Source organism: Talpa europaea (assembly GCF_964194135.1).
Source record: "Talpa europaea genome assembly, chromosome: 4".
Lineage (NCBI taxonomy): Eukaryota > Metazoa > Chordata > Mammalia > Eulipotyphla > Talpidae > Talpa > Talpa europaea.
In genome coordinates, this window is record NC_140070.1 from 60,170,411 (window position 1) to 60,187,126 (window position 16,716).

General features: G+C 37.5%; 1 protein-coding gene across 1 annotated transcript in view; it reads right to left on the bottom strand.

Moving 5' to 3' along the window:
- CP (ceruloplasmin) overlaps positions 1-15,174 on the bottom strand; it is a gene marked incomplete at both ends in the record, with an annotated part of 65,995 nt that extends 50,821 nt beyond the window's left edge. Inside the window, 2 exons of the mRNA XM_084231781.1 lie at positions 2,418-2,665; positions 15,029-15,174. Of these exons, the coding sequence (XP_084087907.1) occupies positions 2,418-2,665; positions 15,029-15,174 (394 nt within the window). The remainder of the gene's footprint in view (positions 1-2,417; positions 2,666-15,028) is intronic.
- Between the last annotated feature and the right edge of the window lie 1,542 nt (positions 15,175-16,716).

Here is a 16,716-nt window from a genome sequence, read left to right on the forward strand (position 1 = left end):
CCAGGAAAAAGACTAATTAATACAAAGTAAAAATCAAAATCAACAAGCAACTATAAACCAGAGACACACTATGGGGGCTGGGGGAGGGGCAGGGAGAGGAAGGACTAGGGTCAAAATAAGGGGGAGGGTGCAAATATATGGGGAATATAACCAAAATGAAAATGCATACATTGTGCAAAAATGAAAAATGATATAAGAATTATATAAAATAAAATAAAAAAATTCACTTTTGCCCCTGGGTCTTGGCTCCCCTCTTCTGTACAGTTGCTCCTTGAACAACACAAGTTTGAACTGGATGTATTCACTTACATGAGGATTTTTTCAGTAAATATATTAAAATTTTTTTTGAGATTGTAACAATTTGAAAAACTCACAGATAAACCTCATAGCCCAGAATAGGAAAGCAAGTTATTAAAGGTAGGTATGTCACGGATGCATAAAATATAGTAAATGTTAATATATTTTATCATTTACAGCCATAAAATATACACAAATCTACTGTGAAAAGGTTAGAACACAGAATGTTCATTGCTCTATTTGCAGTTGAGAGAAATTTGAAATATAAAGGTGCCATATAAAATCATAACTGCATGAAATGAACTGTAGTGCATACTGCAGTACATAATAACTTGGTAGCCACCTCCTATTGCTATCGCAGCATGCAATATAAGCAAGTATCTGTTTAAAATGCCATGTCATGCTACATACATATAATTTACATACAGACTTTTGGTGCTCAAGGGAGTCAGTACCCTTAATACTTGTGTTGTTCAAGGATTAATTGTAATTTAAAACGTACTTAAGTAATATCAGAATTTGCTGGCCCATTAAATAACTATGAAATTTAAGATTTTTTGGGCCTCCCTGGTGGCACAGGTAGTTAAGCGCTGCACTGTCAAGCTGTCCATAGCCTCTGCAGTGCGGGTTCGATCACAGCTGGCCAGCGAGAATCCCACATGGCGAAGCAGACCTCTCCTGTCTTGCCTGTTGCTGCCTTCAGGGGTATATTTTGTCAGTCTGCCTGTTCTGTTCCCTGCTCCATCTCTGGCGAATCCTCTCACCCTCCCGCGCATCTGGCCTGTACCCCAGTTCTTATATAAAAATAAATAAATCTTTAAAAAAAAAGAAATTTTAGATTTTTTAATTTTTAATTTGGGAAATTTCCAAACATATGCAAAAATTGAGAAACTAATATGATGAATTTCCATGTAGCCATCAAAATGGCTTTAATAATGAGCAAATTCACGTCAATTTTGCTTTATACATACTTCCACCCACTCTTAAATCCATCCATAACAAATGAACTTAAAACATTAGTTTCATTCATACATACTTGGCTATGTCCCTTTAAAAGGTAAACTCTTTTTTTTTCTTTTGAGAAGACCACAATTATAATATCTCAAAAATGATTAAAACCTTAGTATGCAATAAAATTACGAAAAAGAAATAAGATAGCTTTCAGTCTGTATACTATGAATGCCATTGTTTGGGTCAGAAAAGGAGCCCAAAAATTATATGGTGAAAACAATCACCTTCTAAAGCAATACCTCTTTAAAGAATACTAATATTTATCAAATTTAATTTTATATTAATTTCTAGACTTGATCTGTATAACGTCAATAAAGTGTAGCATGGTCTCAGCATATTTTATGTTAATAACTGACATATATTGAGCGATTACTATATACTCTTGTCCTTATTGTATATATGAAGAAACTGAAGCACGAGAATTCCAAAGACTTGACCAAGCTGATACAGTCAGTAAAAGCCATGGCTGCACTCACATCTTGGTCCATTAATTTCAAAGCCCCTGTTCTTAATCACAAGGAAACACTATCTCTTTTCAAGATCATTGGGTACCACATTTAAGTGGTCCAAGCTCTACAATCAAATGACTTTTGGTCAATTGTGTCACAAATGTGGCCATTTGACTGAGTATGTAACTACCCATGCTCAGTTTTAGCTGGGACAAAGTTTATCCAAAGCTAAGATGGGAGGTGATGATGACCACAGCATATGCAGATTTAGGAACATTAGAGATAAGACAATCATTGTCTGGAATCATGTTTTTTTCCGTCTACATTTTTGCTGCTTCTAGATTTTAATGCATCCTGACTACTTTTCATAGCATATTATATTGGAAAGAAACTGGGCCCTGGAATGGTAATCCCAGCTCTCAGTGACTCTTGTTATATGAATCCATCCTGAAATCCTATCACAGTCACATGTTACACTACAAACATATGCAATGAAAACAGGGCATTAATGTGATGAAGCAAAATACTTATTAATAAAATAGTTTATAGCTAAACAACTTAGTTACAAATCCTATTCAAAAGGGAAGTCCATAATTTTACAAGAACTAGTCCAGTGTAAAATTGAAAGGAGATTCCAATTAATATATCATTTGAACTTACCCTCATGTTCCTTATAGTAAGTTATTCCATGTGGATGAAAAGTATAGGGCCTAGAAGCAAAGTTTTTAAAATGTACATAAAGTTTATCTCCAATTTCAGCTTTGATAATAGGACCTAAAAACCCCAGCCAGTCAGGTTTTTTTATGGTTGTCCTGAAGGACCCATCTGTGTACTGAAGATAAATGGCTTTCTTGTATACTCGTCCAATTCTATCTGGTCCACTTTGGAGGTAGGTGTCAGAATGTTCTCTGTAAAGGAAAAGAGGACAACTCTATCAGAAGCTACCATTTCTGGGAATAACATTATAATTAAAGAGAAATTAATGACCACATTACATGAAACATTTGTCAATTACTGTGGGAATGCCTCCAAACAATGGCCTGGATAATGGCAATTAGCTCTGCTGTTTTAGTTAAGTGTGGTACCCCACACTAGGCTTATGGTCAAAGTTGCCATAAAAATTCAGTTCATCTTACCAGAGTATTGCTTGTAAGATTTTTATATTAAAACACAGGGGCACTGGCCTGCAGTCAGAGCCCAGAGGGGGAGTGGGAACCCACTGCCGGGGCAGACCGGGTGCACAGGGAGTGCGTCCTGCATTGCCATTTTAGATCAGGGACATTTCTTCAGTAAAGACTGCCTCAAACCAGCAGAAAGCTCCTGGAGGAGCCAGAGGTGAGCTGGGAAGTTCGCCCACGCCAGGCCCCTTATGGCCTGCAGTCCCAGCCCAGAGGGGGAGCAGGAACCCACCGCTGGGGCAGACCAGGCACACAGGGAGTGCGTCTCGCATCACCATTTTAGAACAGGGACCTTTATTCAGTAAAGACTGCTTGAAACTGACAGATGGCTCCCGGAGGAGCCAGAGGGGAGCAGAGAAGTTCACCCAAGATGCCGGCCAGTCCCAAAAACACAGTGTCCCAATGCACATGGAAATTAGAAAACAGACAGTAGGGAGTAGAAGAACCACACACAACCTAGCAACTCCTCGGGAAAAAAGCACCCCATAAAAAGAAAACCACCCCCCAGATTGCAACGACAGTAACTTGGAAGAACTTCTGAGCCTTCCAGAAAGAGAATTTAAAATTGCCATGATTGAAAAACTGACAGAAGTCATAAAGGAAAACAATGAAAGGGAAAAATAATCAACGATCAGAAGAATGAAACTGAGTCCCTAAAGAGGGAAGTAAAAGAAATGAAGGAGATCAAAGAATTAATGGAGGCACTAAAGAACTCTGGGAAAAGCAATGAAAGCAGAATAGATGAAATAGAAGAATGAATAAGTACTCTTGAAGACACAGAAATAAAAAGAACCAAAACAGAAAAGGAAAGAGAAGTAAGAAGGAAAAAGACCAAAGAAAGACTTCGGGAACTATCTGACTCCATGAGGAAAGGAAATAAAAGAGTTATAGGAATTCCAGAAGGAGAGGAGAGAGATGTAGGAAAAGAGAAAATATTCAAGGAGATAATTGAAGAGAACTTCCCAAACATGAAGAAGGAGCTGAAAATCGATATACAAGAAACAAGAAGAACACCAAACTTCCACGACAAAAAGAAAAATACAGCAAGACACATAATAGTAAAGCTCCCAAGAATCCAGGACAAGGAAAAAAATAATGAAGCTGACCAGAGGGAAGAAACACATAACATTCAAAGGAAAACCAATCAGACTGACATCAGACTTCTCCGAAGAAACAGTACGGGCAAGGAGAGAGTGGAGGGACATTGTCAACAGACTCCAAAAAACAGATGACAACCAAGAATACTCTACCCCACAAAGCTCTCCTTCCTCTATGAAGAAAGAATAAGAACCTTCCCAGACAAACAGAAACTCTGGAATTTCATTACAACTAAACCCCAACTCCAAAAAATACTACAAGGAGTCCTAAAGCCAGAACCTCAGAGGGACGAATAACAATGAAAGAAGGCCAAAAAAAAAGTTATTAAAAGAATAAATAAATAAAATCAAAGGAAAGACAAACACAATGGCAAATACAGATGCTAACATATCAATATTAACTCTAAATGTAAATGGACTAAACTCTTCAATAAAAAGACACAGAGTAGCAGGCTGGATTAAGAAACAAAACCCAACCTTTTGCTGTCTCCAGGAAACACATTTAGCTACAAAAGATAAAAATAGACTCAAAGTTAAAGGATGGAAAACAATCCTACAAGCAAATGGACCAAAAAAGAAATCAGGAACAGCTATACTTATATCAAATAAAACAGATTTCAAACTCAAAAAGATAAAAAGAGATCTCAATGGTCACTACATTATGATCAAGGGGACAACACTTCAAGAAGAAATAACACTCATTAACATATATTCACCAAATGAAGGAGCACCAAAATATATCAGACAACTGTTGTCATCTCTGAAAACAGACATCAGAGAACACACATATGTAGTGGGAGACTTCAACACACCACTATTAACAATGGATAGATCAATGAAACAAAAAATAAGTAAAGACACTAAAGCTCTAAATAAGGATCTAGAGTGCTTGGGCTTAACAGACATCTATAGAACACTAAACCCAAAAAAACGGAGCACACATTTTTCTCAAGTGCACACGGATCATTCTCCAGGATCGATCACATATGGGACACAAGACAAATATCAACAGATAAACCAAGATCGAATCATACCAACCATCTTTTCTGACTATGAAGGCATCAAACTAGAAATAAACCATAAAAAGAAGGCAAGGAACTCTCCTACCTCATGGAGATTGAAAACCACACTACTGGAAGACCATGAGGAGATCAAAGAAGAAATTAAAAAATTCTTTGAATTGAATGACAAGGAGGACACCAATTTCCTAAATGTATGGGATGCAGCAAAAGAAATAATAAGAAGAAAATATATAGCAATAGTGGCTCACATCAAGAAACAAGAAAGAACTCAAAGAAACAACCTAATCTTGAAGCTCTAAGAACTAGAAAAGGAACAATTAAAAAAAAAAAAAAAACCAAAACCAGTAGAAGAAAAGAAATAATAAAAACCAAAGCAGAAATAAATGAAATTGAAACTAAAAAAACAATCCAAAAATTAATGAAATCAAGAGCTGGTTCTTTGAAAAAATCAATAAAATAGACGAACCCCTAGCCAGGCTCACAAAGGAAAAAAGGGAGAAAGCACAAATAAACAGGATCATAAATGAAAGTGGAGAAATCACAACGGACACAGCAGAAATCAAAAGAATTATCAGTAACTACTATGAACAGTTATATGGAAACAAGTTCAACAATCTAGAGGAGATGGACAAATTCCTACAACTCTACAATCACCCAAAGCTAGATAAAGAAGAAATAGAGCACCTAAACAGACCAATGACAAGCAGCGAAATTGAAATGGTAATCAAAAACCTCCCCGAAAACAAAAGCCCAGGACCTGATGGATTTACAAATGAATTCTACCAAACATTCAGAGAAGAATTAGTGCCTATCCTTCACAAACTCTTCCAAAAAATTGAGTAGGAAGGGACAATACCAAATACGTTCTATGAAGCCAACATTACACTAATACGAAAACCGAACAAGGACAACACAAAAAAGGAAAACTACAGGCCAATCTCCCTAATGAACACTGATGAAAAAATCCTCAATAAAATTTTTAGCTTCCAGAATTCAACAATGTATCCATAAGATAATTCACCACGACCAAGTAGGATTCATTCCAGGGACACAAGGATGGTTCAACATCCGAAAATCAATCAACGTTATCCAACACATCAACAAAAAGAAATATAAAAACCATATGATAATATCAATAGATGCTGAGAAAGCTTTCAGCAAAGTGCAACACCCATTCATGATAAAAGCCCTTGAAATTCTTGGGATACAAGGAACATACCTCAACATCATAAAGGCCATATATGACAAGCCAACAGCCAGTATCATTCTCAATGGTGAAAAGCTGAAAGCATTTCCATTAAGATCTGGAACAAGACAAGGATGTCCACTCTCACCACTGCTTTTCAATATAATACTGGAAGTCCTAGCCAGAGCAATGAGAGAAGAGAAAGATATACAAGGAATCCAAATTGGAAAAGAAGAAGTCAAACTATCACTATTTGCAGATGATATGATAATATACATAGAGAACCCCAAAAACTCCACAGAAAAACTAATTCAACTCATCAATCAGTTCAGTAAAGTGGCAGGATACAAAATCAACATGCAAAAGTCAGTAGCCTTCCTATACACAAACAATAAATCTGAAGAAGAAATCAAAAAAAACATCCCTTTTATTATCAAAACAAAAATAATCAAATACTTGGGAATAAATCTAACAAAATAGGTAAAGGACCTATACAAAGAAAACTAGAAAACACTGTTAAAAGAACTAGAAGAAGTCACAAAGAAATGGAAACACATCCCCTGCTCATGGATTGGAATAATAAATATTATTAAAATGGCCATCCTTCCAAAAGCAATATACAGATTCAATGCTATTCCAATAAAATTTCAATGTCATTCTTCAAAGAAATGGAACAATTATTGATGAGATTCATATGGAATCACCAGAAACCCCAAATAGCCAAACCTCTCCTGAAAAAAAAAGAAGGGAATGGAGGGATCACACGCCCAGACTTCAAACTATACTACAAAGCCATAATCATCAAAACTGCGCGGTATTGGAACAAGAACAGACACACAGACCAATGGAATCAAATAGAAAACCCAGAAATAAACCCACCGATTTATGGTCAACTAATCTTTGACAAAGGAGCAAAGACTATGCATTGGAGCAAAGAAAGTTTGTTCAATAAATGGAGCTGGGAAAACTGGGTCACTACATGCAAAAGAATGAAGCTTGTCCACTACCTCACACCATACACAAAAATCAACTCAAAATGGATTAAAGAACTAGACATAAGACCTGAAACCATAAAATACATAGAAGGAAATATAGGCGAAACACTACGTGATAGGCACATCAGAGATATCTTTACAGACACATCACCCAAAGTAGTGATAGTGAAGGCAAAGATCAACACCTGGGACTACAGCAAATTAAAGAGCTTCTGCACAGCAAAAGAGACAATAACCAAAACAAAGAGAAACCCCATCGACTGGGAGAACATTTTTGCACACAACACTAATGATAAAGGACTGATCACAAAAATCTACAAAGAGCTGATGAGATTCAACAACAAAGAAAATAATCCTGTCAAAAAATGGGCAGAAGAGCTAAAAAGAAACTTTTCTGAAGAGGAAATGCAAATGGCCAACAGGCATATGAAAAAATGTTCAACATCACTTGTAATCAGGGAAATACAAATCAAAACTACCATGAGATACCATCCTACACCAGTGAGAATAGCACATATTAAAAAAACTAGCAACAACAAATGTTGGTGAGGATGTGGAGAAAAAGGAACTCTCCTGCACTGTTGGTGGGAGTGCAAACTGGTCCAACCACTATGGAGAGCTGTGTGGAGATTTCTGGACCTACTAAAGACAGAGCTTCCATATGATCCAGCTATTCCACTCCTAGGTATTTACCCAAAGGACACAGAAACATCAATTCCAAAGAGCACCTGCACCCCTCTATTTATAGCAGCACTGTTTACAATAGCTAAGCTTTGGAAACAACCCAAATGCCCAAAAGTAGATGACTGGATCAAGAAGATGTGGTACATTTACACCATGGAATATTACTCAGCATTCAAAAAAGATAAACACATGCAATTTGCAGCAACATGGATGGCGCTGGAAGTGATCATGCTCAGCGAAATAAGCCAGAAAGAAAAAGAAAAATACCGGATGGTCTCACTCATAGTGGGAATCTAGAAAACTTAAATAAGGGACCAGGAAAATGAATAACTATAAGAAAGTGAAAATCAAAATCAACAAAAAACTATGAACCAGAGACACTCTATGGGGGGTGGGGGGGCGGGTAGGGGAGGGATTGGGGTCAAAATAAGGGGATTGCAATTGTATGGGGAATATAAAAATAAAATTTATTTTAAACAAATAAAAATAAATAAATAAAATGAATGAATGCTGAATCAAAAAAAAAACACACAGGGTCATAAAATGACATATTAAAATTAAGCAATGAATTAAGATATTTCTCACTTGTGATGTACCTCTTTCAGCTGCTGAGAAAAAATGGAGTTTATAAGCAATAATCAATATGAATATTTGAGATGTGTATGCCTTTTTTTCCTGAGAGTAAAATTAATGATGCTAAATCTTATTTTATATTTTTTAGCCCCATGAACAAAAACTGATGCATCCTGTGTGTAGGTTTTTCAAAATTTCTTTTTGATTCAAATTTCTTCTGTGTTCTTGCTAAAAGAACTTTGAATGTTTATATTCTGGTTAGCAGCTCAAGTTGTTTAAAACTTTTCTAAAAATATCAGCAAAGTTCATTGCAGCCAGAGATTGAAAGAAAAAAAAAAAAGAAAGAAAAAAAAAAGCTAGCTTGGTATTCAAATTTTTGAATTGATTTTTATGTTTTGTCCTTAACAGAGGTTCTGGAAAGCTCAGCAGGATCTAGTGTGGGTAATGTCATGTAGGCTTAGGAGGAATAACTTAAAACCTGGACTTTGGGGAGACTACTGCAATTGAGGCCTCTTCCACTAGGGGAAAAAAACAAAAACAATAGCTAGCTTTCAGGCTGAGGATCTTGGGCTTGTGTTTGCTCGCATATTTGTGTGTGTGACCTTTGATGCTTCTTTGCTATTTTTCACTCAACCCCTGTGGGCAGAGTAAGAAATAAACCTTTGTTTTGTTTCCTCAGCTGTTTGCTCATAGGAAAGAGTGAGAGATTTTTTCCTTCCTGTCTCTCAGACAAGAGTAAGGTTTGTCTGGGAGCTCTGGACTTTCGTTGTGGCAGAGTTTAAAGGTCTAGCTTTTTAAAAAAAAATCTTGGGTTCTATGCTAATATTTGTTAAGTTTGAATGAGCATGGAATCTATTGTAGAACTTGATAAAATGCAAGTCCTGGGCTCCGGCCCCATTGATTCTGATTTATCCATTTGCATTTATAATTCAAACTGTGTTCTGATGCTCTCTGGGCTCATGTAACCCGAGAGGGGGAGGCTCTAAGGGAAAGGGGAAGAGAGCTGCCCAGTCCCAGAGGGGGTGAAATTCCTCAAGAAAGCGAAATAAGCCAGAAAGAAAAAGAAAAAATACCGGATGGTCTCACTCATAGCAGGAATCTAGAAAACTTAAATAAGGGACTAGGAAAATGAATAACTATAAGAAAGTGAAAATTAAAATCAACAAAAAACTATGAACCAGAGACACTCTATGGGGGGTAGAGGGCGGGAGGGGAGGTATTGGGGTCAAAATAAGGGGGTTGCAATTGTATGGGGAATATAAAAATAAAATTTATTATATAAAAAAAAAAAAGAATGTCAAACAGAAGATGGCAGATTCTGTTTCCCGACCTTGGTGTGGCCAGACCTCTGTCAACATGGTTGATGGGGGCCTCAGATTAAGCCTTGGTGCTGGGACAGGAGGGCATGGTCACTTGCAGTGGTCCTGGAGGTGGAACTTGGGCATTAAGAGCAGGTATTGAAAACAACAGAGCTACTGTCCTCTGGAACCTTCAACAACGAGCAAGGACCTTCAACAACAAGCATCTCATAGTTACAACCATATACCAAGGACCCCAATTTTCCTGGATTGAATAAACCCCACAATTTTTAAATTATTTACTGAAATATAAAAGTGATGGGTCTCCCTACCCCATCCTGATGGAAGAAGGGCCGAACTGGAATTAAAATATAAAGAAGTGACAACTTTTATACCCGGTAGAGGGTATTAAATCCATACTTATGCCTTCCCTTCTCTCATCTTTTAAAATATTTTATTTATTATTACATAGAACTGGGGTGTAGGCCATGAGTGCAGTGGTGGGGGTGAAAGGATTCACTAGAGATAGAATGGGGAGCAGAATAGGCAGATCTACTGAAATACATTGCTGGGGGGAGCAGCGGGTGAGACAGGAGAGGTCTGTTGTGCCTTGTGGGTCAGCTCCCTGGCCGGATATCGAACTAGGTTGCACTGGTGATAGCACTGAGACTTATTAACCCCTAGGCCACCAGGGCCCTCCCTTTTCTCATTTATTTTCATTTCCTAACTGCTGCAGCTTCCATTTTGCTAGAACAAAACAGAAAGAAAAAGTTCAGGAAGTCTCAGAGAGACTTCAAGGACATCAAAATGCATGGAAATATAGCAGGACACGGGTATGAATTCTTCCTCCAAAACGTAGCTTTTCCTATACACAGCTGTAACATAGTTGTAACGACAGCAAAATTCTGAGGTACTAAAAACCATAAGATTAAAAGCTGAGAGGAGGTCTGCTATAATTCAGTGTTACTGAAGCACACAGCTGCAGTTGCAAAGCTTATGTTATAAGGATAGCATTGTGATCTGGCCCCAGCAGAACCTCAGCTACTCAATCTCACACAGGCCAACTAAACCTGAGGGTAATATTTGTCTAGGTGTCCGGAAGCATTTCTATTGTTGGGAGATTGGTCCTGATGATATTTAGATAGAGATTTTAATCTGTGCTCTACCATGCTCTGTAGATTCACACTCTACGTAAGACCAAAGTTTAAAATTAATCGTCAAATTCTTAAGGCTATGTGTCTTCAAAAGGTGACTCTGAAGACTTTAGGAACATGTCACATCCCTTTGTTGCATTGAAATTCTCCCCCTGAATCACCTGAACTAAAAGGATCTTTTGGAATTTACTTTTTGTACACCTGAGCTTTGGAATTCATTTTTTTGTACACAAGATTTTTGAGAGGTGAAAATTACTTTTAAAATAATTGATAAAAAAATTAAGGCCTCCCCGGTGGAACAGCAGGTAGAGTGCAGCACTGTGAAGCTGTCCGCAGCCTCTGCAGCGCAGGTTCAATTCTTAGCCAGCCAGGAAGATTCCCACATGGGTGTTGATCTCTCCTGTCATGCCCGTTGCTCCCTTCAGCAGTACTTTCGATCTGTCTGCCTGTTCTGCTTCCTACTCTATCTCTGGTGAATCTTCTCACCTTCCAGTGCCTCTGGCTACTGTATATTGTACCCCAGCTATTGTATATTGTACCCCAGCTATTATACAAATAAAAAATAAATCTTTAAAAAAAAATTTATCAGGCCTCTTTGGTGGCTCAGGCGTTTGAGCGCCACACGGTGAAGCTGTCCACAGCCTCTGCAGCGTGGGTTTGATTCATGCCACCCGGGTTGGGGGTGGGGGGGTCGCACATGGCGCTGCAGAGCTCTCCTGTTGCTCCCGCTGCTCCCCTCAGCAGTGTGTTTTGTCACACACTGCTGTTCTGTTCCCCACTCTGTCTCTGGTGAATCTTCTCACCCTCCCGTGCATCTGGCCCGTACCCCAGCACTTGCATAAATTAAAAAAAAAAAATCTTAATTTTTTTTTATCTAAAGTTAGAGTATATTCAGAGATTTTAACTTTGGGTATTCCTTTTATATACATACCAATCTGCAAAATACGTTTTTTGTCTTATATTTTTTTGAGTATGAAACAAAATTGTCTCAATTAAATTGGGAAGCATTTCACATTATGTGATAATTTGGGAGGTCTATTTGTTCTGTCTCCAAAGGAATATCAAAGGGCCATTAGGGGATGTCTATTTAATTTCAAGAGCTTAGCCTGGGGACAAAATGTCAGTTCCTGGAAGCTTGAAGGATGTTTGCCAGTCTTACATCTTATTTATTTATTTATTTATACAAGCGCTGGGTACAGTCAGAAGCACGGGAGGGTGAGAGAATTCACCAGAGCCAGGGCGGGGAGCAGAACAGGCAGAAGGACCGAAGTACACTGCTGAGGGGAGCAGCGGGCGGCAGGAGAGGTCTGCGCGCCATGTGGGACCCTCCTCAGGTGGCCGGGGAGCAGCCGGGGATCGAACCGGCGCCGCAGAGGCTGCAGGCAGTTTCGCAACCCAGCGCTCAACCGCTGCGCCACCGGGGAGGCCCCGAGTCTAATGATTTTTTATAGTTGTTCTTTGAACCAAAAAATAATTCACATTAATTTCGGTTTTTCTTGTTGCCAATTATAAAATGCTCTTTTGTACTCATTCTAGTAGCTACACCTCCCCCTTCTCAATTATCACAATTTCTTTTTCACCTCTCCCACCCCCACAATTCCCATAATTTTAGAGTCGACTACTAAAATTTCTTCTAGATTCAGACCCAGAAGTGAATTTTGGATGGTAGGAGATTAAAACTTTTTATTCTGCTTTAGATAATAAAGCTACTCCCTTCCAAGAACTCAGAACATTCAAATGATCTTGTTTTAGGTTTAGACATGGTTGCTAAAATGTGAGTATTATGTGAAAAGTTTCTGGATTTTGGCTTCATTAATTGAGACATTAAATTAGTTTTCTATCGCTGCATAAAGAATTATCACATAGAAGCTTAAAACTGCTTCTACTTATTATTCCACAGTTCCCTTGGTCAGAGTCTACAACAGTGTGGCTGGCTTTCTGCTCAGGTTATTATAGGCTGAAATAAAAGCCGGGATCAATAAGTGTCTGGAAGGTCTGTGAAGAAATCCACCTCTAAGCTCATTCATGCCATTGGCAGAATTCATTCATTGCAACAAAATATACTGTCATCCTGTTTCCTTGCTGTTAGTCGAGGGTCTGTCCTATTGCATATGCCTTCTACAGTAGTCCCTTGTATCTTCAAGTCAGGAACAGCTCGTTGAATCTCTCTCAACTCTCTTTGAATATCCGATTTTCTTTTTTTTTCACTGGGGAATCTCTGCTTTAAATTATGCCCATCCAGATAATCAACCTATTTTAAAGCCAACCATGCCACTAAGTATAAAATAAATCACAGGAGTGACATTGCATCATATTCATGGGTTCTGGTGATTTAGGGTAGGACATCTTTGGGGAACCACTAAAAAAATTCTGTCCACTATATATAGGAATCACAAGGAGAACAATAAAATATTAACTGGCAGCAAAGATTCATCCTGGGTCTACATAGTATAAACAAGGGAATGATAGTTTCTAATAGCAGCCTTGCTACACTAGCACTGCATGAAAACACTACCTAATTGTCTAAATTCTCAGGGAAAACAGAAACTGTGATAATAAATTATAGAACTTGAAAAATGTGAAATGTGATAGTTAATTCCTTCATACAGGCCTTTCTTTATGAAAGAAAGTTTGTGCCACACTAGCTACTACTTGCCACATTTTCTTTGTCAATTGCAAGTATGAATCATTATAAGTGACTCTCCCAAGTGATTTTAGCTAATAATTATATTTACTTAAAAATCATTAAAAATTTTTAAAACTTTTTTTGAGGGACAAAATGAAAAACTTTAGTGCAAGTATTTTCTTTTGAAATGTATTGCTTGCGGGCCTCCCTGGTGGCGCAAGGGGTTGAGACGCAACCTATGAAGCTATCCGCAGCCTCTGCAGCACAAGTTCGATCCCTGGCCAGCCAGGGAGCTCCCCATATGTCGCAGTAGACCTCTCCTGCCTCGCCCGCTGCTCCCCTCAGCAGCGTATTTTGGTCAATCTGCCTGTTCTGCTCCCCACTCTGTCTCTGGTGTATCTTCTCACCCCCTACGCCGCTGGCCTTTACCCCAATTCTTGTATGAATAAATAAATCTTTAAAAAAAATGTTTTGTTTGCTTCTCTACTTTCTTAAACAGGAGGTAATGCAAACATGTTCAACATTTTTGAATAATAATAGTAAATACTAACATTTATTGATATGGTATTCTGATCACTCATTATCATAGTTAAAATACTTATGATTATATATATATGTAGGGTGGACATTGTTAGTTTGTTTTCTATTTCTTTAATCAGAATTTGAGTTATTATTTCTTCTTGGTTATTGTTTTGACTTCTAATGACATTTTACTACGCCATTTCTGACTTATTTCTTAAGTTGAAAACGGGCTGGAAAACTAAGTAACAAAGTTTGTAAGAACTTCATGTTAAACTAGAGTCAAATTTGAGCGGGAGATTACAAACAGCAAATGATATTCCATGCAGTGTACTAAAAGCTTCATATCCCTGCTCTTCAAACAATCCTACTGATATTTCTATTACTCCATTTTAGAGATTAGGCTGCTGCAGCTGCAAGAAATGAATCCTGTTCAGAGTTATCCAACAAGTATTAGGCAAAGTCTTATTTGTTAAAATTGTAATTGATTTCAAAAATGATGTTTTGAAAGATTAAAAAACATTTTATCATTACCACTAAAAAAGTCAGGAAATGTTATAGCTTTTTCACATTTTATACATTCGTTAAATTAAAGGAATTCTGTAAACAGACAAAAAGACTGAGCTTTGGTGGTAGAGGCAGAAACTCTGGAGAGGATGAGAAGCCTCCACAGTTCCAGTGGCCAGCAAAAGGCAGCAGGATAACCACTTAAAAGAAAAAAAAAAAAACAAAAACAAAAACCGGTAATTTAGAGGACGTTTATTAAAATGTCTTGGGTTTCAAGTCCAGATTTTGCAGTTTGTGTATATAACAAGTTAAAGAAATACTTCATCTTATTGACTTTTTTTTAAAAAACTGAGTTTACGCATCCATAACAAAGAAAAACAGTGAAAAAAGGGACTTACATAACAAAGAAAAACAGTGAAAATAGGGACTTACCTGTCAACTGAAATAAGTTTCTTTTCTCCACTGTCAGAAGCATAGTTCCAATTTGTTTCAATAATTCCAATGTAATAATGCTTCTCTTTTGCCCAGGCTAAATTATTATATAGAAGTAGAAAAGTGCCAAACAGCAAAATCTTCATTTTTTATCTTGGAGCTTGAGAAGCACTGAAATGAAATCAGAAGCAGGCAAATTTATAAATAAGGCTTTCTTCCTTTATTTGCTTGATTGACACAATTTAATATTGCACAAGAACAAATTGTTTCGTTAAAGTAAATAACATTTTCCACTTCAGTTCAGTTCTCGTAAATCCAGAAAAAAAAAGTTTTATGTCGCCAGGCTTCTCTGATTACAGATAAAACGTCAGCAGTTGTTATTGGAGGCCCTAGAGCCTGCATAACTCTGTACTTTCTTCCATTCATTGTGTAATTTCCAGGAGGGCAAGGATCATCTCTAAATATTCCTTTGAGCCTGTGAGGGACAGCGCCCTACACACAGTATAATTTTAATAAATCAGTATGAAAACTTTGCAAAATGAATGAAAATATGTGGCACTTGCAATATCTTTCAACATGTCACTGCAAGTTTAAGATACAAATCATCATATTTACTATGACCAATTTAAGTACTCACAAATAACTTTATTTTGAAGGATTTATCTTTTGAAAGCACTGAACACTTTTGCATAGAAAGTTTAGCAATTTATTCTGTATCACTATCTGTAAATAACCAGTAAAGCATACCAGGAATGCTAATATTGCTTTTAATCCTCCAAATCATCCATAAACCTGACTTCAAAGGCAAAGGTTGATCTCAGTAAATAGAAAGTTTATTAACCTAGGATTTCTCTCTTTGATGTGGACATGAATTTCAGGGTAAAAGATTTTTATTTAAGCATTATCTTTAGTCATGATGTATCTTTTATAAGTTGAAGAAAATCCTAATCATAATGGTGCACATTTTATGCTAACATAAGTTTTTTCTAAAATATCTCAAAGAGTTATGTAAGTCTTTGCCAAAAGTTGTTTATACAAACAGTTTGGTCTAGGACAAGGCACCCTGATGTTTGAGCAATTCATTCATTTAATAGACATTACTTGAGAGGGTGCACTGTGTGCCTATACTGTTCTAAGCAGCAAGGAGACCACAGTGAATAAAGCAGATGCGAATCCTGCCCTCAGCAACTACTTGGGAGAGACCAACAATAGGCAAATGAAGAGTGAAATACAGAACACTAACAGTGCCCTATGCAGATAAATAAAACCGAGAAGGATAATAATGAATGCTAGAGAATATAGCACAATGAAAATCAAAATCTGGTGGTACCATATGATCTCAGACAAGGCATTAATCTCCAGCCTGTTTCTTCATCTATAAAGTCTCAGTCTCAGAGGGCTATTGTCCAGAGTAATTAAAATTAAGGCACAAAGAGGAGAAGCACCTCTCATCAGCTGCCAATAATCTTAACTGTCCTTACAGAGAAAAGTGAATCACAGAGCCTGGGGCATTCCAAACTTCCTTCTAGAACCACCTTAAACAACTGTGTCCTCATTTCCGTTGAGGGGACGTGAGTGAGGCTAAACTCTTGCCCAGACCCCACTGATCAAGCCCTGTGCCTTATGAGATGCTGTTTCTTTTTAAAAATGAGTGCCTAGAGAGATTCCTTTATCCAAATGGTCCACAC